The 25,681-nt window shown below is 38.2% G+C and overlaps 2 protein-coding genes across 5 annotated transcripts in view; one reads left to right on the top strand and one right to left on the bottom strand.

Annotated features, from left to right (window-relative positions):
- The window catches only part of RTN4IP1 (reticulon 4 interacting protein 1), a 110,774-nt gene that overhangs the window by 28,549 nt on the left and 56,544 nt on the right, over positions 1-25,681 (top strand). The window lies entirely within an intron of this gene.
- Positions 5,161-25,681, bottom strand: part of QRSL1 (glutaminyl-tRNA amidotransferase subunit QRSL1) — a 32,704-nt gene continuing 12,183 nt past the window's right edge. For 2 of the 3 annotated variants that reach the window (XM_004264764.4, XM_049695306.1), the window contains exons 5-11: positions 24,035-24,211; positions 15,732-15,907; positions 15,533-15,645; positions 14,464-14,656; positions 13,799-13,916; positions 9,695-9,900; positions 5,161-7,028 (exon numbers count right to left, since the gene is read on the bottom strand). In XM_004264764.4, coding sequence (XP_004264812.2) covers positions 6,811-7,028; positions 9,695-9,900; positions 13,799-13,916; positions 14,464-14,656; positions 15,533-15,645; positions 15,732-15,907; positions 24,035-24,211 — 1,201 coding nt within the window. In that variant the 3' untranslated portion in view covers positions 5,161-6,810. The remainder of the gene's footprint in view (positions 7,029-9,694; positions 9,901-13,798; positions 13,917-14,463; positions 14,657-15,532; positions 15,646-15,731; positions 15,908-24,034; positions 24,212-25,681) is intronic. The other variant, XM_049695307.1, reaches the window with a different exon arrangement.

The following is a 25,681-nucleotide window of genomic DNA, read 5'->3' on the forward strand; positions in this document are numbered from 1 at the left end:
TAACAGTCTTTATTTTAAAGTCTATTTTATTTGATACAAGTATTGTTATTCCAGCTTTCTTTTGATTTCCATTTGCATGGAATATCTTTCTCCATCCCTTCACTTTCAGTCTGTATGTGTCCCTAGGTCTGAAGTGGGTGTCTTGTAGACAGCATATATATGGGTCTTGTTTTTGTATCTATTCAGCCAGTCTGTGTCTTTTGGCTGGGGCATTTAATCCATTTACATTCAAGGTTATTATCGATATGTATGTTCCTATTACCATTTTCTTAATTGTTTTGGGCTTGTTCTTGTGGGTCTTTTTCTTCTCTTGTGTTTCCTGCTTAGAGAAGTTTCTTTAGCATTTGTTTTAAAGTTGGTTTGTTGGTGCTGAATTCTCTTATCTTTTGCTTGTCTGAAAAGTTTTGACTTCTCCATCGAATCTGAATGAGACCCTTGCTGGGTAGAGTAATTTGGTTGTAGGTTTTTCTCTTTCATCACTTTAACTATGTTCTGCCACTCCCTTCTGGCCTGCAGCATGTCTGCTGAAAGATCAGCTGATCACTTTATGGGGATTCCTTATGTATGTTATTTTTTGTTTTTCCCTTGCTGCTTTTAATATTTTTTCTTTGAATTTAATTTTTGTTACTTTGATTACTATGTGTCTTGGTGTGTTTTTCCTAGGATTTATCTTGTATGGGACTCTGTGCTTCCTGGACTTGGGTGACTATTTCCCATGTTAGGGAAGTTTTCAACTGTATAATCTCTTCAAATATTTTTCAGACCCTTTCTTTTTCTCTTTTTCTTCAGGGACCCCTGTAATTCTAATGTTGGTGCATTTAGTGTTGTCCCAGAGGTCTCTGAGATTGTCTTCAATTCTTTTTTTTTTTTTTTTTTGTGGTACACGGGCCTCTCACTTTTGTGGCCTCTCCCATTGCAGAGCACAGGCTCCGGACATGCAGGCTCAGTGGCCATGGCTCACGGGCTCAGCCGCTCCGTGGCATGTGGGATCTTCCCGGACCAGGGCATGAACCCATGTCCTCTGCATCAGCAGGCGGACTCTCAACCACTGCGCCACCAGGGAAGCCCGTCTTCAGTTCTTTTTGTTCTCTCTTCTTTATTCTGCTCCTCGGTAGTTATTTCCACCATTTCGTCTTCCAGCTCACTTATTCGTTCTTCTGCCTCAGTTATTCTGCTATTGATTCCTTCTAGTGTATTTTTCATTTCAGTTATTGTGCTGTTCATCTCTGTTTGTTTGTTCTTTAGTTCTTCTAGATCTTTGTTAAGCATTGCTTTTGTTTTCTCAATCCATACCTCCATTCTATTTCCGAGATTCTGGATCATCATACTGTCATTATTCTGAATTCTTTTTCAGGCAGATTGCCTATTTTCTCTTCATTTATGTGGTCTTGTAGGTTTTTACCTTGCTCCTTCATCTGTGACCTTTTTTTGCCATCTCATTTTTTTTTTTAAATGGTTGGTGTCCCTTTCTTACTGGTTGTTTGGCCTGAGGCTTCCAACAGTGGAGTTTGTAGGCTCTTGGGTAGAGCTGTGTCTTGGTGCTGAGATAAGGAACTCCGTGAGACCTCACTCCTTTGAATATTCTCTGGGGTCTGAGGTTCTCTGTTGGTCCAGTGGTTCGGACTCGGAGCTCCCACCACAGGAGCTTTGGCCCGACCCTGGGTTCGTGAACCAAGGTCCCGCAATCCACCTGCGGTGGGAAAAAACAAAACAATAACAAAGTAAAAAATTAGACTAGGAAACTAACAGGTATGTTAGGAAGAATAAATTAAAATATAGATGAATGAAGGTACATCAGTACCACAACAGTAAAGAGGAGGAGGAGGGAAAAGAAAAAAAAGGGGGGAGGCCTTGGCTGTGGAGGGCGGGGCCTAAGCAAGGGTGGGGTTTGGGCAGTGGGCAGGGCCTATGCTCAGGACCCACATGGCTGGAAAAGGCCCTGGGGGCTGTGAGGGGTGGGGCTTAGGCTCAAGGAACAGAAGGGCCCAGCCATGCCCCATACCCCTGGTCTCAGAGGGCGGAGGACCTCACCTGGGAGCCCAGCAGGCTTCCTGGGCTCGAGTGGGCGAGGCAAACGCCCTTCTCTCCTCTCCTCCTCCTCCTCCAGTCTGGGAGGGCCTCTCCCACCTGCCTCTCCTGGTTTCCCTGGCCTCCGTCCTATGCCCCCAAGGACCTATGCGGCCTTGGGGGGGGGGCTCTGAGGGCAGGGGATCAACCTGGGAGCCCAGCAGACTCCCTGGCCCGAGTGGCCCTGGCGATCACCCTCTGCTCCTCTCCCACTCTTCCCGGAGAGTCCCTCCCTTCTACCTCTCCTGATCTCCCCAGTCTCAGAGGCGCCAATCCTGTCTGGCCTCCACTTCTCCTCCCCCCTCAGTCTCGCTATGTCCTACCGGTTCACTCTGGGGTTCCTTCCATCTCCTTGGGCATCAGAATCCTCCACCAGCAGCCGTTAGGCCCCCTAGTTGTGGGGAGATGCTAACTCTGCATCTTCCCACCTGCTATCTTGACTCCGTCTCATTACAGGTACATTTGATATGTGACACCAAAGGCAAAAGCCACAAAATCAAAAATAGGTACATTAGCCTTTGATAAAATAAAAAACTTTACTGTTTTTAAGAAAACTATCAAGAACATGAAAAGACAATTCACAGAATGGGAGAAAATATTTGCAAATCATATATCTGATAAGGGACTTGTGTCCCAAATATATCTTTTAAAAAACCTCTTAAACTCAATGATAAAAAGACAACCCAATTTTAAAATAAGCAGAGGATTTAAATACACATTTCTTCCCCCCACCAAAATATATATATATATATAATTGTCCAGTCAGCACATGAAAAGATACTCAATATCATTACTTATTAGAAAAATGCAAATCAAAACCACAGTGAGATATCACTTCACTCTCACTGGGATTGCTAAAATAACAAAGACAGACAATAACAAGGGTTAGCAAGAATATGGACAAATGGAACCCTCATATATTGCTGGTGGGAATGTAAAACGGTGCAGCCACTTTGGAAAAGTTTGGCTGTTCCTCGAAAAGTTAAACACAGTTGAGGATATGGGGAGGGGGAAGGGTAAGCTGGGACAAAGTAAGAGAGTAGCATGTACATATGTACACTACCAAACGTAAAATAGTTAGTGGGAAGCAGCCACATAGCACAGGGAGATCAGCTCGGTGCTTTGTGACCACCTAGAGGGGTGGGATAGGGAGGGTGGGAGGGAGACGCAAGAGGGAGGAGATATGGGGATATATGTATACATATAGCTGATTCACTTTGTGATACATCAGAAACTAACACACCATTGTAAAGCAATTATACTCCAATAAAGATGTTAAAAAAACAAAAAAAGACCTCCAGGTCTTTGAACCCTGTGTTAGCCAATTCTTTATTATAGGCTCACGGAAATTGCTTTAAAAATGCGCAGTCCATCAGTTCTTCAGATATTTTAAACTTTATCTTCAGAGGAAGCCAGATCATCAGAGAGCTATATAGCTGGTCTCTAGCATAAGTTTTTCAGTAAATTGCAATTTGGTCATATTAGTTTAATGTGTATCTATAGCATCCATGGGAAAATGGTAATTTCATGATTGTATGCATATATTTATAGCTCCAAACTTTTGAATACTTATTCTGTGTTGTTATGCTGGGTGCTTTAAGTGCATCATTTAAATTTAATCCTCCCAACCCTCCCTCGGAGTAAATATTACCTCCGTTTTACAGGTCAGGATACTGAAGCTCAGACAGGTTACGCAGCTTGTAAATGGCAGTAATAGGATTCAAACCCAGGTATATCTGATTTTTAAATCTGGTGGCCTTACCCACTAGGGAAGCAGCTGGGAAATTTCCCACCATATCACACTACACAGCCTTAGTATCTGTATAATAAATACCTTGACAAGCATTGTTAACTTTTAATCTTATTCTTGGTTTTAACCTTTTCCCCTATTTTTATCAATTCAGTGATTTCCTCAACTATTTACTTTTATACCATTGTAATAATACATTTCTAATAAAGTGCCTAAAATCCTTTTGGATTTATATTCCATTGAGGTACAAAGAAAAAGAAATGCAAGCCCCTCTGAAATCCCGTAATTCCTTTTATTTAATGTTGGCTGGGGTTTTCTCGTGTTATTGGCTTTCATTAAATTTTCAGGGTTTTGTTCTAGTGTACACACTGCTTAAGTTATGAACTAACTGAGGAAAGCCTTCTACTTTAAACTGTCCTCTGGTGCTTCTAAACGCAATGAGTAAAGTTTACCCTAGGCTCGCACAGGCAACACATATTTAGCCTCAGCATAATCGGATATTTGAGGAAAGGGAGGGAGAGTAAAAGTAGTTAATAAATGAAAGTTCGTAACAGAAACTATTGTGAAAATCGCATTAGTTTGTTCCCTTACTTAAACTGGAACAGGGTATGACACAGTTTATAGAATCCCCGAGGTCTACTTTTTGGTGCCCTGTAACCAGATCTCTTTTCACTGTTCTTTAGATCCTGTTCTAAAATCCTAAAGATATTTCTTGTCCACTGTAGAAGGTGCAGGCGATTTCCTCATAGGAATCACCATCCTTTGTCATTTTTAGAAGCTCCTCTTCTGTACCATGCTGTCTTTTCTAGATGGCCCACAGTCCTGTGTTCCCAACAACCTGGTGTCAAATAGCCATTCAAATAGAACATTCTGCCTCCCTGGTTTCAAGCGATTTTCTTGGTAACGCTAAGTGTTGATCAACACGGATCTGGCTTGGATTTGGCTGTGTGGTGTCAGGGTGCAAAGATTTGTGAACGCATCACATTTTTTCACTCTAGCAGTGCTTTGTTTTGCTGTCTTATCAAGGAACTCATCTTACACTTGCAGCCACCTTCGCCTTTCTGACGTGCTCTGCTGTGGCAGCCCTGTTGCTAACAATTTCAGGGTTTAATTAGCTGAGACACAGAAACCATTTTCCCCTTAAATTCCCAGACAGTGATTTGGCAAAATGAGATCTACTAGATTTAGGGTAAAGATGGAAAAGAAAGAACAGATTAGGTATCATTTCACGCTAGTTGGGTGTTATTACGTGAGAACAGTAAATGTTTCACTTCGTTATTTCCAGTTCAAATCGTTAGTGCAACTCAAGCAGAGATACAGGAATAAGGGAAATTACATAAATATTCTTTGAAAAATTTTTATTTTGAATTATACACACATAAAAGAAAGACTGGGGCAAAGATTCATCTGCTTGCCATTTGCATCATACTAGCTCCCCCAACTAAGAGTTTTCTCGTGTTATAAAGTAAAGCAGTTCTCTGTCATGAATTTCTTCCTTTTTCAGGGACTCACGTCAAAATATTTAAGAATCCTAGTAGGCCTACGGGCCTGGCACAGAAAACTTTTATGTAAAGTTTACCAGAGTATTTGGGAGTGGGAGGATCCCAGGGGGAGAGAAAATTATTAATGAAAAGTACCAGGCAGGTTAAACTACCACCACTCAACATCCTAGTGGTTCTGGGAAGGTTCTGCCTATGTTTTTCCTTCAGGTCTTTCATATTTAGAAAGGACTTTTTTCTTACTAAACAAAGTGAATCTGTTAAATAATAATTCAGCTCCCCACTTACACTTATCAACAACAAACAAGTGTCAAATTAGAACACATGATAAATATGAGATGACAATGGTGTTCTGGCAAAGACAAATCCAACAGTGAAACTTTATAGCGGGTAAACGTATGATTTTCATCAGGTTTTTTTTTTCAGATTCTGAATACATATTCCCGTTAATGTTTCTTTGTGCTCAAGGAGCCCAAAGAGAGAGCACTTGTAAAGAAAGTCAAGAGGGTAAGAAAACCATAAGGAATAGAGAATCTGGGGTAAGGGAGGTCCACGGGCTTCTTCTCTTTGGCATCCTCACCAAATTATATACAAGTTTTTCATATGGGATCTTACTTGTGTACCTTGAAACTTTCTCACTAAAACCATGCTCTACTAGCTACCAAGTTTCGAGTCCAGTCTGGTCTGTTAGGTCACAACAAATGTCTCTATGGCATCACTGAGCTTGTTTGGGATCGAACTAGAATGAACTCAGTGTAACATGGAGTTACTCTGGTTCCTTGGCATGGGGCTCTGGAATGGCAGAAGTAAGATTTTAACTGTTAGCAGGAAAGGAAAAAAGTTCTCAGTCATTGCAGCTCTATTCTTAGAGAAGTGTCTGCACCTGGGGCTCTCCCTAGAGAGAGAGGCACACCCTTGTCTTGCAGGACTCTGGGCCCCAGCATGTTGCACTTCCTGCTGTGCTCAGAGCTCCTCCTATACCTGTTCTTCTCAGACCTAGAAGTGGATATTCCCATTTTATTGTTTTTGTGCATTTTTAACATCCGCTGAGGCGGCCTCCACCGCATGATGAGTTGCCTGTCAGCTGGGCTGTCCAGGTTATCTCTGGAGGTACCACTTCCTGTTTTTGTTAGTGCTTTGGATACAAAGATGTACAAGTTTTGAGAGGTTTACTAGTACCTACATTGCTTACAGTACAGTACAGTACTAGTACTGTAAGCAATGTTCTTTTTAATGAACATTTTTACAGAATGCATCATTTTTCAGGAACATGTATCTTGTATTATAATAGAAATCCTGTACTTTGTTTATACTTAGTGGATGCTTAATAAATGCTGACAGATTATTCATAAGTAATTAACTATATCACAAGAATTTTAAAAAGCGATTCCAAGGAATGACTGTGTTGACAGTGAACCAAATTGCAAGATCACTTGACTTTTCTAGAATATAAAATCTTTAAAAGTCATAATTTGCATGATATAGTTATCACTACTATTTTAGAGAAACAGAAGCTAACTTTTCATTTTCAAAGATTGATGAACAATCATCCATTAGCTCCTGAAGCTGAATAACAGGAAACTGTACTTGTTTTTCAAACCATTTGGCAACTGTAAGAAGCTGCTGGTCACAAAATGCACGTCCAATAAACTGTAGTCCGATTGGCAACCCTTGGCTTGAGAGGGCCATAGGGACACTCACTGCTGGCAACCCTGAGGAAAAGAAAGAGACCCATTAAATGTTGATTAATTAATTCTCCACCCTAAGATGCAGAGACCTCTTCCACTTTCCAGTGCCAGTAGGTACAAGACAAGGTTAATGAAAAAGAATCACAAAAATTATATGTATGCTTCTGTATCTTCCTTTGTTCATTTAATATCTTAGAAATCACTGTATATCTGTTCACAGAGACCTTCTTCATTCCTTTTTTATAGCTGCATAGTATTCCATCATGTGCTTTTACCATAATTTATTCAACCATTCTTCTGTGGTTGGAGATTTTGGTTGTTTTCGGTATTTAGCTATTTCATGCCAAGCCCCAGTGAATTACCTTGTGTATTTTTCTGGTATTCCTGAACGTTTCTCAGCTGAAGAGGAACTGTTTCATCAAAAGATAAATGCATATGTAATTAGATATTTTGCCAACTTTCCCTCCAAAAAAGTTGTACCTTTTCAACTCCTATCAGCAAAATGAGTGTTTTCCTACAGCCTCACCTATAGAGTGTGTTGTTCAGTTTTTGAATTTTTGCCAATTTGTTACATGAAAAATACTAATTCAGGGTCGTTTTAATTTTAGTTTTGGGGAAGAGAAAGTAGGACAGCCTGGGACATCTTGTTATGCCATAAAATAAGAAAGTTTTCAAAAATTAATGGGGGCTGGTCTAAAGGATACGCAACTGTTGGTTAAATTTGAGCATCAAAAATAATGACAGTTAATTACTTATAATACATTGAATTCTTTTAAAAAAGGAAAGCTTTTTTAAAAATTATGTTTGCTTTTTTAAAATTAATTTATGTATTTTTTGGCTGCGTTGGGTCTTCGTTGCTGTTTGCAGGCTTTCTCTAGTTGCGGCGAGCAGGGACTACTCTGTTGTGGTACACAGGCTTCGCATTGCGGTGGCTTCTCTTGTTGCAGAGCACGGGCTCCAACCGTGTGGACTTCAGTAGTTGTGGCACATGGGCTTAGTAGTTGTGGCACGTGGGCTCAGTAGTTGTGGCACGTGGGCTCAGTAGTTGTGGCACGTGGGCTCAGTAGTTGTGGCTTGCAGGCTGTAGAGCGCAGGCTCGGTTATTGTGATGCACGGACTTAGTTGCTCTGTGGTATGTGGGATCTTCCCAGATCAGGGCTCGAACCCATGTCCCCTGTACTGGCAGGCGGATTCTTAACCACTGCACCACCAGGGAAGTCCCAGGAAAGCTGTTCTTTAGAGAAGGCTGCTAGCTAACATATGTAGAAGGAATGGTAGAATTAGAAAAGTCAGCATTTTGTAATTCTCTAAGTAATATTTAATTCAGGCAAGGATCAATAGATGCTAAAAGTGGGTTCAAGTTTATTGGGAAACACTGTCTCAAAGTATTACATCACCAATTGCTTACAAATGACAAAAGGAAAACGTGCCTTCATAAGGAAAATATCTGGTAGTTACTTCCTTAACCAAGGGATTAACTTAGCTTCCAAAAGCGGGACAAACTGATATTTAACTGTTTCTTGACATGAAGCATATGTAGTATTTGTACCAAAAATGTTCAACTCAACCCAATCATGAGGAAGCAGTCTGACAAATTCAGATTACAGATGGGATATCCTACAGGTCAAGTGTACTAGACTCCTCAAAAGAGTCAATGTCACTTAAAACAAAATTTTTAAAAGGTTGGGTATTTCTTATCAGTAACTATGCAGGCCAGAAGAAAGTAGCAGGGCATTTTTTAAGTGCTAAAGAAAAGAACTGTCAAATCAGGATCATATATCCAGCAAAAATAACCTTTAAAAATGAAAGGAAAATCAGGACATTCTCAGAAGAAAGCTAAGAGAACTGGTTGCCAGCAGACCTACCCTAAAAGAATGGCTAATTGTTCTCCAAACAGAAAGGATATGGTAAAGCAAAGGATCTGATACATCAGGGAGAAATGAACACAGTAAATAAAAGTATAGATAGATAAATACAACAGACTTTTCCCTCTGCCCCTGAGTTTCCTACATTATGTTTGATGATTAAAACAAAAATTATAACAGTCTGATGTGGTTCAGACTGTTGTAGAACATACAGAACTGGGGAACTGTTCTAGACTTTAAGAGATATCATGAACAAGTATATCGGGGAAAACACCCTATAAAAGGCATTTTTGGTACAACTGAGGAAAGTTAAATATGAACTGTATTTGGAATATTATTGTATTTGTGTTAGTTTTCTTAGGTGTGATGATGGAATTGTGGTTATGTAGGAGAATGTCTTTATTCTTAGACGATTCATGCTAAAGTATTTAGGGGTGAAGTAACACGATGTTGAAACTTCCAAATTATTCAAATAAAAGCTGAGTGTGTGTGTGTGTGTGTGTGTGTGTGTGTGAAAGAGAGAGAGAGAGAGGAAGGAGAAAGCAAGTGAGGCAAAATGTTAACAAAGATGAATCCAAGCAAAGGACATATGGGTATTCATTATACGACTTCTTCAACTTTTCTGTAGGTTTGAAAATTAATGTATGTGTGTGTGGTAAGTGCAAGCCTATAGATACACGCATGCACACACAAACACACATTCCCAAGCATTCCAGAAGGACAAGCTATTGCGTTTAGGGAACAATCTAGCTAGAACCTAAGTCGAAGATCAGGGTGTCTACCTGAAAATTGAAGAAAACCAGAATGTTCTTGAGGGATCCTCACCTGCCATATTTACAGCCTGTGTAAAAAGATCATCCTGGGCACTTCGTGTTCTGTTGTCTTCTCTGATGAACTCTGTGTGTGGCACTGCCTCACTCAAGGTGGTAGGAGTTAGCAAGACATCCACTCCAGAGTTAAAAACATTCACAAAATCACGAGCAATGAGTCGTCTCACCTTCTGTGCTTTGACAAAATAATTCTCATAGTTTCTGTGGAAAAAAGTAGATGACACTTTAAGGGCTTTTTGTTATTTCTTTGAATCAATTCTCATGCATAAGGCTTGTTAAAAAAAAAATAGATGACACTTTAAGGGCTTTTTGTTATTTCTTTGAATCAATTCTCATGCATAAGGCTTGTTAAAGAATCACTGGATTCTTGGCCTGTTGGAGCAGGCGCCGGTAAGATTCCTAACAACACATAAAAATGAATTTTGTTCAACCACGCTGTTACTCTAAAAGTTTGTATAACTGGAATTAATTAAAAATCACCAGTAGATGCAATTCTGTACATATAATCACAAAATATTAACGCTTCCAGGGACATCATTAAACCAGAACATTCATTTTCAGGTGAGGAAAATCAAGTGCATAGCAACTAAATGACTTTCTAAAGGCTGCAAAGATTGACAGGGGTAGAGGAAGGACTAGAACTTAGGTCTCTGGAGGCTCATTCCAATCCTTTCTATTATTATAATGTCCTATTTCATCTATAGTTATAATTATTACAAGGACTCTGAAGTTTTGGAAAATTCTAACATGCCATCAGAATTAGACACTAGAAACTAGCAAGCTCTGGACACAGTAACTGGGGAAAGTATGCAGTGTTTGCAATTTCGTACTTTACAGACAGGTATAGCCCAGGAATGGAAATGTGAAATTCATGAAAAGATGCTTCAGGCCTGCCTGCTGAATGGGAGAAGATATTTGCAAATGCTGTATCTGATAAGGGGTTAATATCCAAAACATGCAAAGAACTCATACAATTCAACATCAAAAAAATAAACAACCAATTAAAAAATGGGCAGAGGCCCAGAACAGAGATTTTTTCCAAAGAAGACATACAGATGTGCCAACAGGCACATGAAAAGATGCTCAACCTCACTAATCATCAGAGAAATGCAATTCAAAACTACAATGAAATATCACCTCACACCTTTCAGAATGGCTATTATCAAAGACAACAGGGCTTCCCTGGTGGCGCAGTGGTTGAGAGTCTGCCTGCCGATGCAGGGGACACGGATTCGTGCCCTGGTCCGGGAAGATCCCACATGCCGCGGAGCGGCTGGGCCCATGAGCCATGGCCGTTGAGCCTGCGCGTCCTCCGGACGGGAGAGGCCACAACAGTGAGAGGCCCACATACAGCAAAAAAAAAAAAAAAAAAAAAAAAAGATAACAAATAACAAATACTGGCAAGGATGTAGGAAAAAGGGAACCTTCGTGCACTGTTGGTGGGAATGTAAAGTGGTGCAGCCACTATGGAAAACGGTATGGCGATTCCTCAAAAAATTAAAAATAGAATTACCACACAATGCAGCGATTCCACTCCTGGGTATTTATCCAAAGAAAACAGAAACACTAATTTGAAAAGATATATGCACCCTTATGTTCACTGCAGCATTATTTACAGTAGTTAAGATTTGGAAACCACCTAAAGTGTCCATCAGTAGATGAATGGATAAAGATGTAGTATCAATACATATAAAAAATGGAAAATTAGCCATAAAAAAGAATGAAATCTTGCCATCTGTGACAACATGGATAGACCTAGAGGGTATCATGCTAAGTGAAATAAGTCAGAGAAAGACACTGTATGATGTCACTTATGTGTGGAATCCAAAAAACAAATGAACAAACATAACTAACAGAAACAGAGTCATAGATAAACAAACAGGTGGCTGCCAGAGAAGAGGGGGGTGAGGGGCAAGGAGAGAAACAGGTGAAGGAGATTAAGAGTTATAAACTTTCAGCTATGAAATGTACAGTTTGGGGACTACAGTCAGTAATTATGTAATATCTTTGTATGGTGACAGATGACAACTAGATGTATCATGGTGATCATTTTGAAATGCAGAGAAATATCAAGTCACTTATGTTATGCACCAGGAACTAACATAGTGTTGTAGGTCAATTGTACTTCAAAAACAAAGTACACAGAAAAAGAGATCAGATTTGTTGTTACCAGAGGCGGGGTGTGGAGGGAGGGGGAATTGGATGAAGGTGGTCAAAAGGTACAAACTTCCAGTTATAAAATAAATAAGTACTAGGGATGTAATGCACAACATGATAAATATAATTAACACGGCTGTATGTTATACACGAACGTTGATAAGAGAGTAAATCCTAAGAGTTCTCATCATAAGAAAAAAATTTTTTCTTCCTATTTCTTTAATGGTGTGTCTATATGAGATGATAGATGTTCACTAAACTAATTGTGGTAATAAAAAATAATAATGAAGGATATGGTTACTCCCCACCCGCCCCCAAAAGAAAAAATGCTTACTTTACTGAAAAGATTAAGGAATTAGCCAGACACAGGCGTGACTATAAGTCAGTGATGCAAAGAAATGGAAAAAGAAAATACTCCTTAGATCCTCCTGAAGCTGTTAATGAAGGTGGCAAAAGTATTATCTAACTTCAGTTTCCTCACCTGAAAAATGGATATAACAACTCCAATCTTTCTGAGGACCAAATACAATGAGATAAAAATGTGAAATCTTTTTATCCCGAAAAATGCTATAGAAATATCAGATGTCCTTATTATCATTTGACCACAGGATCTATAGGGAGATGAATGCAGGCATCACGTATAATTTACCCAACAGCTGATGGCTTAAATAATGTACTAACAATATCTTTTTATAAAAGAACAAATACTTCTATTAAACTTCTTCCTACTTTAAATATAGTTCAAAAGCCCAACTTCTGCTTCCATCAATGATGGGAATATTAGGGATGGATTTACTCTGCCATTTTAAACAACCGAAAACTAGACAAAATGAAACCACCATTTTCAGACATTAGACAACATTAGAAGGGAAGCAAATAAACAAAGCCCTTTGATTTCCCTATTAATCAAATAATAATTTTAGTTTTTGTTTTCCAGCTTTATTGATATAATTGACTATAAAATTGCTGTGTGTGTATATATATATATACACACACCCCACATGCACACACACATACATACAATGGAATATTATTCATTATTACAAATATATATATATATATATATATACACACACACACACACACACACACACACCATATTTTCTTTGTCCATTCATCTGTTGACGGACACTTAGGTTGTTTCCATGTCTTGGCTACTGTGAATAATGCTTTGAGGCAGTGATTTCTTTCCTTCAGATATATACCCAGAAGTGGGATTTCTGGATCACATGGTAATTCTCTTTTTAATTTTTTGGGGAATCTCCATACTGTTTTTCACAGTAGCTGTTCAAATAGTATCTTTGGAAAAAGTAATCCTAACTATTGGCCCTGAGGAGATGCACACATGAATAAAATGCTATGTATGTATGTATGTATGTATGTATCTATCTATGGGACATAGAGCAAAACCCCAGGAAGCTATTGGTACAACCACTCTTGCTTTTTCACACTTCTCATGTCCTCTTAGACAGACCTGGTAGTATGGAAGATGAATCCTATTCACAAGATGGTGAACAAACTTATACCAAAGTCATAGTAATTTAAAATTCTTTTTTGGAGTGAACAGATACATGATGCAAGGGAAAACTACGTTGATTCACTAAGTTTTTTAAGAGACACCAGTGTAACTTCCTGCTTAAGGCTCTCAGAGCAGTAAGACAATGTGGCAATAATAAGGGACATTTAATGAGGCTAAAATCCTTCAGGGCTTCCTACTTAGCTTGTACTAATCATTCAGCTAGAGCATCAATGATTTGGTTTGTTTTTGAATAACCAGGAGCCAAAAGTACCATAAATGGGCCTTTAATTATGATTTCTAATTTAAATCATAAGGATTTTGCTTCCTTAGCAAATATCTCAACTTACAAGACTTGATAGACATGCTACTACTTTACTATGGAGTTTTCAAGAATGGGGAAAATTCCTAAGCTGATTATCTTACTCTTTTAATAAGAAAAAGTTTCCTGAGAGGATTCGTCCTCTCACCACATCATTGAAGCCTTCTCGTCTGGTTGCAGCATACATGGCTTCAGTAGACACATCAATGTCACATCTGTGACCTGATAACAAAAAACAAAAACAAACAAAAACCCACAAAACATTAATTGAAAAGGAAGTAAAGTTTTGGCTGAAAAGCAGGTCTAGATTCACATTTGTGACCAATACTAAAATTTCATGAGATTGACCTTAATGCTTTCTCTTTTTCATCTGCCTTTGGACTGACTGACTTGTCAGGAAGCAAGGAGAGAGAAAATGATAATGAAGAGGGAAACTTCAGTTGTTCACTCCCTCATTCATTCATTCATTCATTCATTTTATTCAGATGTTTACTGAGCTCCTACCCTGTGCCAGGTACCACACTGTATGGACTGATAATACAAAGCTAAAATACTCTACCTTCAAGATACGCACAGTCCAGAGGGTAAGCTGAAGATACAGAGATATTATGATGAATAGTGTGACTATAATGCTAAAATGACAAAGGTAAAAGGATTCACTGATTTACTTCTCTAAATCTTAACATTATCCCTGGCAATAATATATTTTGCTACTAATAAACGAACCTTTCAAATGTTTGAGACAACTTCCAAAACACAGGCAACTTACCATATTCTAGCCCATCAAATCTTGCCATATTCGAAGCCACTTCCGATGTACACAATACGTGGTAGCAGACAATTGAGTAACTGGTGTGGGGCAGGGACACTTCAATTACTTTGGCGCCCTCAGACTCAAAGAGATTAGCAGCTTTGGACCAAAGAGATTGTACTTCACTCGACAATTCTGGTGTAAGATATTCCTTATTGGAGAAAGTCAAAATACAGAAATTAAAATATCATATAGATGGTGTTATAAAAATTTGTACTCCAGAAACTTTGGCAATACATTAGAACATCTGATTAAATGGCTAGCAGGTAGCTAGAAAGACTGAACTAATTTAAGAGTGCTTATGGCATGACAAGATACTGTGAGCTCGATATAATAATATTAAAGATTGGAGATCTGGTTGGAGAACTTATATTTGTTAAATGTTCATTATATATCAGGCACTCTGCTAGATACTTTCCACAGGTTCTCTCATTTAATGCTTTTAACAGTCTTACGATGTAGGTATTATCATCCTTCTTTTTATTAATGAAAAATATTGAGACTAGAGAAGTTAACTAACTTTCCTAATGTTACACAGCAGGTAAGTAGAGGATCCAGGATTCTCAACTAAGTCTGTTTCTCTCTAAATCCTTAAAAGTAGGCACACCTATTACCTTAATTGAAGATTTTAAAGATTTAAAGATTTTACAGTATTTCTCTACAGCAGTGGTCTCAACTGGGGGCAGTTTCCTCTCCTCTTCCTCTCAACCAGGGGATATCTGGTAACATCTGTAGACAGTTTTGCTAGTGGGGCAGTGGTGGTGGTGGGGATGCTACCTCTAGGGTTAGAGGCCAGCGATGCTGCTCAACATCTTACAATGCACAGCACAGTCTCCCAGAACAAAAAATTATTGCTAAGCTCAAAGTTAAAATTTTAAAAGGTTAGTAATTTAACATATCTATTTTCATGTGCTCAGGTCACATAGCTAATAAAAGTGGCAGAGCAGGGCTTCAAACCCAACCAGTCTGTTTCCCAAGTCTGTGCTCTGTATTTGACTTGACAGTACTTTTGTAAAGAGAGACTTACCTTCGGAATTCCTATACATAGTTTGCTCATATCTGTCAAACTGGGAAGCGTAAATGGTTTAACAGGATCTTGAATTGTGGTAGAATCTTTGGGATCATGCCCAGCTAGTATACCTGTAAGTAGGAATATTTATGAGTGACAGACACAGTACTGAAGTGAAATAACAATGTTTTGAAACTATATGGAATCGTTTAAATACCCAACACAATGGCTGCATCATCCACACATCTGGTTAAGATTCCTGGCACATCCATTGAATTCACCAGGGGAATGAGGCCATGACGAGAAACTAAGCCGTAGCTAGGTTTCAAACCAACAACCCCACAGTGGGCAGCTGGATTTCTGGTTGATCCTCCTGTATCTGATCCTAAAGCCCTGAAATTTAAATGAAATTCTCTTTAGCAGGATAATATATCTCTAATTATATTTGAAATTTATCTTTTTAAATGTATATTTTAAAAATGTATTTCCTCCTGATTTTACAAAAAATAAAACGTGCTCATCTCAGAGAATTTTTTTTATTTTATTTTTTTTGTGATACGCGGGCCTCTCACTGTTGTGGCCTCTCCCGTTGAGGAGCACAGGCTCCAGACGCGCAGGCTCAGCGGCCATGGCTCACGGGCCCAGCCGCTCCGCGGCATGTGGGGTCTTCCCGGACTGAGGCATGAACCCGTGTCCCCTGCATCGACAGGCGGACTCTCAACCACTGTGCCACCAGGGAAGCCCCAGAGAATTCTTAAAATACAGAAAAGTGTAAAGATGTAACAAAATATTCCACCACCCTGAGGCAAGCACTGTTAACATTTTGGCATAGTAACTTCGTCTTTTTTTTTTTTTTTTTAACATCTTTATTGGAGTATAATTGCTTTACACTGGTGTGTTAGTTTCTGCTTTATAACAAAGTGAATCAGTTATACATATAAATATGTTCCCATACCTCTTTCCTCTTGTGTCTCCCTCCCACCCTCCCTATCCCACCCCTCTACGTGGTCACAAACCACCGAGCTGATCTCCCTGTACTATGCAGCTGCTTCCCACTAGCTATCTGTTTTACATTTGGTAGTATATATAAGTCCATGCCACTCTCTCACTTCATCCCAGCTTACCCCTTCCCCTCCCCGTGTCCTCAAGTCCATTCTCTATGTCTGCGTCTTTATTCCTGTCCTGACCCTAGGTTCTTCAGAGCCATTTTTTTTCTAGATTCCATATATATGTGTTAGCATACGGTATTTGTTTTTCTCTTTCTGACTTACTTCACTCTGTATGACAGACTCTAGGTCCATCCACCTCACTACAAATAACTCAATTTCGTTTCTTTTTATGGCAGAGTAATATTCCACTGTATATATGTGCCACATCTTCTTTATCCATTCATCTGTTGATGGACACTTAGGTTGCTTCCCTGTCCTGGCTATTGTAAATAGAGCTGCAATGAACATTTTGGTATATGACTCTTTGAATTATGGTTTTCTCAGGGTATATGCCCAGTAGTGGGATTGCTGGGTCATATGGTAGTTCTATTTCTAGTTTTTAAGGAACCTCCATACTGTTCTCCATAGTGGGTGTATCAATTTACATTCCCACCAACAGTGCAAGAGGGTTCCCTTTTCTCCACACCCTCTCCAGCATTTATTGTTTCTAGATTTTTTGATAATGGCCATTCTGACCAGTGTGAGATATCTCCTTGCAGTTTTGATTTGCATTTCTCTAATGATTAATGATGTTGAGCATTCGTTCATGTGTTTGTTGGCAATCTGTATGTCTTCGTTGGAGAAATGTCTATGTAGGTCTTCTGCCCATTTTTGGATTGGGTTGTTTGTTTTTTTGATATTGAGCTGCCTGAGCTGCTTGTAAATTTTGAAGATTAATCCTTTGTCAGTTGCTTCATTTGCAAATATTTTCTCCCACTCTGAGGGTTGTCTTTTGGTCTTGTTTACGGTTTCCTTTGCTGTGCAAAAGCTTTTAAGTTTCATTAGGTCCCATTTGTTTATTTTTGTTTTTATTTTCATTTCTCTAGGAGGCGGGTCAAAAAGGATCTTGCTGTGATTTATGTCATAGAGTGTTCTGCCTATGTTTTCCTCTAAGAGTTTTATAGTGTCTGGCCTTACATTTAGGTCTTTAATCCATTTTGAGATTATTTTTGTATATGGTGTTAGGAAGTGTTCTAATTTCATACTTTTACATGTACCTGTCCAGTTTTCCCAGCACCACTTATTGAAGAGGCTGTCTTTTCTCCACTGTATATTCTTGCCTCCTTTATCAAAGATAAGGTGACCATATGTGCGTGGGTTTACCTCTGGGCTTTCTATCCTGTTCCATTGATCTATATTTCTGTTTTTGTGCCAGTACCATACTGTCTTGATTACTGTAGCTTTGTAGTATAGTCTGAAGTCAGGGCGCCTGATTCCTCCAGCTCCATTTTTCGTTCTCAAGATTGCTCTGGCTATTCGGGGTCTTCTGTGTTTCCATACAAATTGTGAAATTTTTTGTTCTAGTTCTGTGAAAAATGCCAGTGGTGGTTTGATAGGGATTGCATTGAATCTGTAGATTGCTTTGGGTAGTAGAGTCATTTTCACAATGTTGATTCTTCCAATCCAAGAACATGGTATATCTCTCCATCTACTTGTATCATCTTTAATTTCTTTCATCAGTGTCTTATAATTTTCTGCATACAGGTCTTTTGTCTCCTTAGGTAGGTTTTTATTTTTATTTTTTTAAAAATTATTTATTTATTTATTTATGGCTGTGTTGGGTCTTCGTTTCTGTGCGAGGGCTTTCTCCAGTTGTGGCAAGCGGGGGCCACTCTTCATTGCGGTGCGTGGGCCTCTCACTGTCGCGGCCTCTCTTGTTGCGGAGCACAAGCTCCAGACGCACAGGCTCAGTAGTTGTGGCTCACGGGCCTAGTTGCTCCACGGCATGTGGGATCTTCCCCGACCAGGGCTCGAACCTGTGTCCCCCGTATTGACAGGCAGATTCTCAACCACTGCGCCATCGGGGAAGCCCTCCTTAGGTAGGTTCATTCCTAGATATTTTATTCTTTTTGTTGCAGTGGTAAATGGGAGTGTTTTCTTAATTTCACTTTCAGATTTTTCATCATTAGTGTACAGGAATGCCACAGATTTCTGTGCATTAATTTTGTATCCTGCTACTTTACCAAATTCATTGATTAGCTCTAGTAGTGTTCTGGTAGCATCTTTAGGATTCTCTATGTATAGTATCATGTCATCTGCAAACAGTGACAGCTTTACTTCTTCTTTTCCGATTTGGATTCCTTTTATTTCTTTTTCTTCTCTGACTGCTGTGGCTAAAACTTCCAAACTATGTTGAATAATAGTGGTAAGAGTGGGCAATCTTGTCTTGTTCCTGATCTTAGTGGAAATGGTTTCAGTTTTTCACCATTGAGGACAATGTTGGCTGTGGGTTTGTCATATATGGCCTTTATTATGTTGAGGAAAGTTCCCTCTATGCCTATTTTCTGCAGGGTTTTTATCATAAATGGGTGTTGAATTTTGTCGAAAGCTTTCTCTGCATCTATTGAGATGATCATATGGTTTTTCTCCTTCAATTTGTTAATATGGTGTATCACGTTGATTGATTTGCATATATTAAAGAATCCTTGCATTCCTGGAATAAACCCCACTTGATCATGGTGTATGATCCTTTTAATGTGCTGTTGGATTCTGTTTGCTAGTATTTGGTTGAGGATTTTTGCATCTATGTTCATCAGTGATATTGGCCTGTAGTTTTCTTTCTTTGTGACATCTTTGTCTGGTTTTGGTATCAGGGTGGCCTTGTAGAATGAGTTTGGGAGTGTTCCTCCCTCTGCTATATTTTGGAAGAGTTTGAGAAGGATAGGTGTTAGCTATTCTCTAAATGTTTGATAGAATCCGCCTGTGAAGCCATCTGGTCCTGGGCTTTTGTTTGTTGGAAGATTTTTAATCACAGTTTCAATTTCATTACTTGTGACTGGTCTGTTCATATTTTCTGTTTCTTCCTGGTTCAGTCTCGGCAGGTTGTGCATTTATAATAATTTGTCCATTTCTTCCAGGTTGTCCATTTTATTGGCATAGAGTTGCTTGTAGTAATCTCATGATCCTTTGTATTTGTGCAATGTCAGTTGTTACTTCTCCTTTTTAATTTCTAATTCTATTGATTTGAGTCTTCTCCCTTTTTTTCTTGATGAGTCTGGCTAATGGTTTATCAATTTTGTTTATCTTCTCAAAGAACCAGCTTTTAGTTTTATTGATCTTTGCTATCGTTTCCTTCATTTCTTTTTCATTTATTTCTGATCTGATATTCAAGTCTTTTTTTAAATGAATTTTTCTTTCACGGTTCAGGTCATTCTGTAATCATAAGTTTCCATCTCTTTTTTGCTTATCATGAGCCTTTTACTATGTCAATAAAATTACTGAAAATTTTAAATATGTATAATACTCTATCATATCAATTGGCAATTCCCAACTGATTCCCATTTTTAAAGTCCATTCTCCTATTCATATACATACAAATCTTTCTTTTAAGTTCTTTATTTTTTTAATTGAAGTATAGTTGATTTACAGTGTTGTGTTAATTTCTGCTGTACAGCAAAGTGCCTCAATTATACACATATATACATTCTTTTTTATATTCTTTTCCATTATGGTTTATTCCAGGATATTGGATATATTTCCCTGTGCTATACAGTAGGACCTTGTTGTTTATCCATTCTATATGTAATAGTTTGCATCTACTAACCCCAAACTCCCAGTCGATCCCTTCCCCTCCCCACCTCCCCCTTGGCAACCACAAGTCTGCTCTCTCTGTCTGTGAGTCTTTCTGTTTCGTAGTTAGGTTCATCTGTGCCATATTTTAGATTCCACATATAAGTGATATCATATGGTATTTGTCTTTCTGACTTACTTCACTTAGTATGATAATCTCTAGTTGTATCCATGTTGCTACAAATGGCATTACTTCATTCTTTTTTATGGCTGAGTAGCATTCCATTATATACACGAATTTTCTTTATCCATCCATCTGCTGATGGACATTTAGGTTGTTTCCATGTCTTGGCTATTGTGAATAGTGTTGCAGTGAACACAGGGGTGCATGTAACTTTTTGAATTATAGTTTTGTCTGAATATATGCCCAAGAGTGGGATTGCTAGATCATATAGTAATTCTATTTTTAGTTTTCGGAGAAACTTCCATACTGTTTTCCACAGTGGCTGCACCAACTTACATTCCTACCAACAGTGTAGGAGGGTTCCCTTTTCTCCACACCCTCTCCAGCATTTGTTATTTGTAGACTTTTTAATGATGGCCATTCTGATCAGTGTGAGGTGGTGTGGTACCTCACTCTAGTTTTGATTTGTGTTTCTCTAATAATTAGTGATGTTGAGTATCTTTTCATGTGCCTATTGGCCATCTGTATGTCTTCTTTAGAGAAATGTCTGTTTAGGTCTCCTGCCAGTTTTTTGATTGGGTTGTTTGTTTTTTTGATATAGAGCTGTATGAGCTGTTTGTACATTTTGGATATTAAGCCCCTGTTGGTTGCATTGTTTGCAAATATTTTCTCCTATTCCATAGGTTGTCTTTTTGTTTTATGGTTTCCTTTGCTGTGCAAAAGCTTGTAAGTTTGATTAGGTCCCACTTGTTTATTTTTATTTCTATTGCCTTGGGAGACTGACCTAAGAAAACATTGGTACAATTTATACACATACAAATCTTATACCTTCTTTTAATGGCAATTTTATAATATGCTTTTACAAACTAAACACACCCCTCCCAGAAATTCAGATACAGCCATTCTACTACCTTATTTAGATTCATGGCTAGAAATGTATTTTAAGTTATTTAAACATTTATGTTGTTGCCAGCTAGTATAACTGCATAATAAAGTACTTGTAGGGAATTCCCTGGTGGTCCAGTAGTTAGGACTTTGTGCTTTCACTGCCGAGGGCCTGGGTTTGATCTCTGGTTGGGGATCCCACAAGCCATGCAGTGCAGCAATCAATCAATCAATAAAGTACTTTGTAATAAACACCTTTAGACATAAATCTTTGTCCATATATCTGATTAAATTTTAGGCTAGCTTCCAGGAAGTAGAGTTAATGGGACAAAAGGTCTACCTGTCATTATGAGTTCTTAATATATTTTGTCAAATTACTTGTCAGAAAGGTTATGCCAATTTATATTCCCAATTGCAGTGAGTCGGATTTTTTTATGTTTCATTATCATCACTGAATACTAGCAGCTCTTAAAATTTGGTTAATTTGATAACCTAAAGCTTTGCTAATGTGCATTTGTGAATAAATTTTCACATCTATTTGTATTTGCATTACCCAACTATGAAGTGTCTGTTCATTTCTTTGCTTAGTTATCTATATAGTCTATGTTTTTCTTATTAAGGAAAAAACCTTGAGGACATTATGCTAAGTGAAATAAGTGAGTCACAAAAGCACAAATACTGCACAATTTCACTTATATGAGGTACCTAGAGTGGTCAAATTCACAGTGACAGAAAGTAAAAGAGTGGTGGCCAGGGGCTGGAGAGGTGGGGGGAGGGCAAATGGGAGGCTATTGTTTAAGTGGTATAGAGTTTAAGCTTTGCAAATGAAACAAGTTCTGGAGACTGGCTGTGTGATAATGTGGATGTACTTAACCCCACAGAATTGTACACTTAAAAATAGTTAAGACGAGAAATTTTGTTATGTATATTTTACCACAATTAAAAATTTTAAAATTTTAACTATTTCAGGAAAAAAGGTTTTTCTAATTAGAAAAGTGTAATGTCTACTGTAAAAATTAAAATATTTTATAACTATATGATCTATAAAGTGATATTTCTCTTATAATCACTGCCCCCATAATAATCCTGTTATCACTTTTTATATATATTTATTCAGACACTTCCATGCAACTAACATATATACATATGTAATTATTATTTTTAACAGAAATAAGACATACTATACATACTGTTCTGCAACTTGTTCTCCACTTAACAGTGTATTTTGGATTTCTTCCCATGTCACCACATAGCACTCTAAATCATTCTTTTTAGTGGTTGCATAGTATCAATACTCCTAGAATCTTCCTGTTTTAAAAACTATTATAAAAGAAACAAGTCAATAGGGGGGAAAACAAATCAGAACACCTGATGGTTTGGGACCCATTCAACCTGGAGTTACTTTGGGTCTGTGCCTCTCTTGAGTACATCCAGAGTGAAGCTTTGGACTGAACAAGGCTCCTACGTGTCACATGGCCCTTGTGCTCTACAGAAAATGCAAATTAGATTGTCTTTCTTACCAAGTCCACTTGAGCCACAAAATCAGACTGCTGCTTTCACAATTTCTAAAAGGACACATTTTCTTATTAGGATTCCCTGATGTCTGGGTAAAAGTAAAACCTACATTTCCATAGGAATTATGTGTCAAAATGCCATCTTCTCAAAGCACATTCAGAAAGATGAACACTAAGTGGGGTGAGGAGGATAGAAAAAAGCCCCTAATCTTGCAACCCTTGCTTGTCAGAACTCTCATTAATATTAATGTGGTGCTATAAAATTCCACAGAGATAAAATGAAATGCTTTTACTTGTTAACAAGATTTCAGGGAAACTTAAAAACCTGTAGAATCTAAATCTCCATAGCTCTAAAAAATATAAATCATTTATTGATTGCAGTGCCTCAGAAAGAGCTTAGTTTCAGTGGATAATTAAAATACACATAGTACTGCTAAAGAAAACATTCTATTTGGTTAAATTGAGACCAATAAAATAAATATAATAACAGCAATATTTATTTACTCTTCTTTAGATGGTTAAGAAATGCTTTACAAACGGGACTTAAGACAAAAGCATTGATTGATGGATTCTTTCCAAATACAAACTATGACAGTTGAACAAATAACCTCCCTACAAATTTGAAAAAATTTTATGTACTTATATACATTTTTAGTTGTAGGTTTAGAAAAACACTATTTAATATATTCTATTGATACATATTAGGAACATTTTCTTCCTCCCTCCCTCCCTCCCTCCCTCCCTTCTTTCTTTCCTTCCTTTTTTTTTTCTTAAGTCAGATTTAGCTGAAGGATAAACCATAGCTAACAATTTAGTTCAGCAGCACTCGACTAAAGCCAAGGTATGTTAGTCTCTAAATATCTGTACAATCAGTGAGCAGATACCCAAATAAATTATTTAAAAATGAAATTCAATGAAGTCTATTTAAGCTAACTGGTTTATTCTGTAAAATCATGTTTTTAAGAGGACCATATACTGTAGAGGAAGAGTTTAAATGCTGTCTTAAATTGAAGTTAAATGTATAGAATACACATAAGTGTACCATAAAGTTGAGCGTATTTAAGATATAATTTTGATACACCATTGAGCACAAATAGCTCAGTAAAGGGAAATAAAAATACCAAGGTATGAACGACTCTATTGTTGAATTTTGTGTATGGTTTATGACTATTTGTATTAGGTTGGGTTTTTAAAGTACAGATAGTAAAAAACATCTTACGCAAAGCACGTGAACGCTGACACAGCCGCCGCGCTCCCTCCTGAGCTTCCTCCAGTTATGAGCCAATGTGAATCCTCATTCTCACCATGAGACTTCTGCTTCCTCTTTTCTCTGTATTGTTTTGAATAACTCCAGGGGTTTTTAACTGGTCCAAATATGCCATCTGTGCTTCCAGATCTGAGATGAAGAAGTGAAGCAAGATATCTTAATACAATTCATTTTATGTAAAATTTTCATCTCCTGATTGTATTATTTGCTTCTGACACTGTATAATCCACTATAACTTGAATTAGAAAAGGTAGGAAGCCTGCTTAGATGTACCTTTCTTTAATTAGACAGTAGAGGAGGTGAAGGAAGGGAAGTAAAAGCATTTGTGGTGGAAAGTAGGAAAAAACTAGTCTGATAAGAAAAGAAAATTTTTATCCCAATTGATCATCTAATTCAGCTTAGGATGATTTCCTTCGTAAATTAAGGTCTTCCAGTTGAAGAGTGTCACAAAACATCCAAACAGTTAACAAGTAGTCTTTTGAAGGAATTCCTCTGTTAATCAGAAGTTTTAAGAGGCAAGTTCCCCAGTGGTCCAGTGGTTAGGACTCCACACTTCCACTGCAAGGGGCAACTAGGATCCACCCCTGGTCAGGGAACTAGGATCCCACATGCCGCATGGGGAAGCCAAAAAAAATTTTTTTTAATAAAAAAAAATTAAAAAGTCAGTTACATTTCTATAAACGAACAATGTTAAACAATTAGAAATTGAAAAGAAAACACCATTTTCTATAACATTAAAAAAACATGAAATAGGGCTTCCCTGGTGGCGCAGTGATTGAGAGTCCACCTGCTGATGCAGGGGACATGGGTTTGTGCCCCGGTCTGGGAGGATCCCACATGCCGCGGAGCGGCTAGGCCCGTGAGCCATGGCCACTGAGCCTGCGCATCCGGAGCCTGTGCTCCACAACGGGAGAGGCCACAACAGTGAGAGGCCCGCGTACCGCAAAAAACAAACAAACATGAAATAATTGGAGACAGATCAAATGTGCAAGATTTATATACAGAAATCATAAAAATATTGCTGAGAAAAATTAAACTCTAAATGGAAAGATATACAGAATTCATAGGTCAGAAGGCACATATTAAGATGTCAATTTTCTACAACTTGATCTATAAATTCAATACCACCACAATCAAAATCCTATCAAGCTTCTCTGTAGAAATTAGTAAGCCAATTCTAAACCTTATATGGAAACGCAAAGGATCTAGCATACGTAAAATAATTTTGAAGAGGAACAACAAAGTTGAAGAACTCTTATTACCTAATTTCAAGGCTTACTATAAAGCTACAATAATCAAGATAGCGTGATACTGGATACACAGATCAAAACAGAATCCAGAAATGAACCTATATATGTGTTCAACTGATTTTTTTTTAATTAATTAATTTATTTTTGGCTGCATTGGGTCTTTGTTGCTGTGCGCGGGCTTTCTCTAGTTGCAGCGAGCGGGGGCTACTCTTCATTGCAGTGCACGGGCTTCTCATTCTGGTGGCTTCTCTTGTTGCGGAGCACAGGCTCTAGGCACACGGGCTTCAGTAGTTGTGGCTCGCAGGCTCAGTAGTTGTGGCGCACAGGCTTAGTTGCTCCGGGGCACGTG

The sequence above is a fragment of the Orcinus orca genome, chromosome 12 (genome assembly GCF_937001465.1).
Source record: "Orcinus orca chromosome 12, mOrcOrc1.1, whole genome shotgun sequence".
Classification (NCBI taxonomy): Eukaryota; Metazoa; Chordata; class Mammalia; order Artiodactyla; family Delphinidae; genus Orcinus; species Orcinus orca.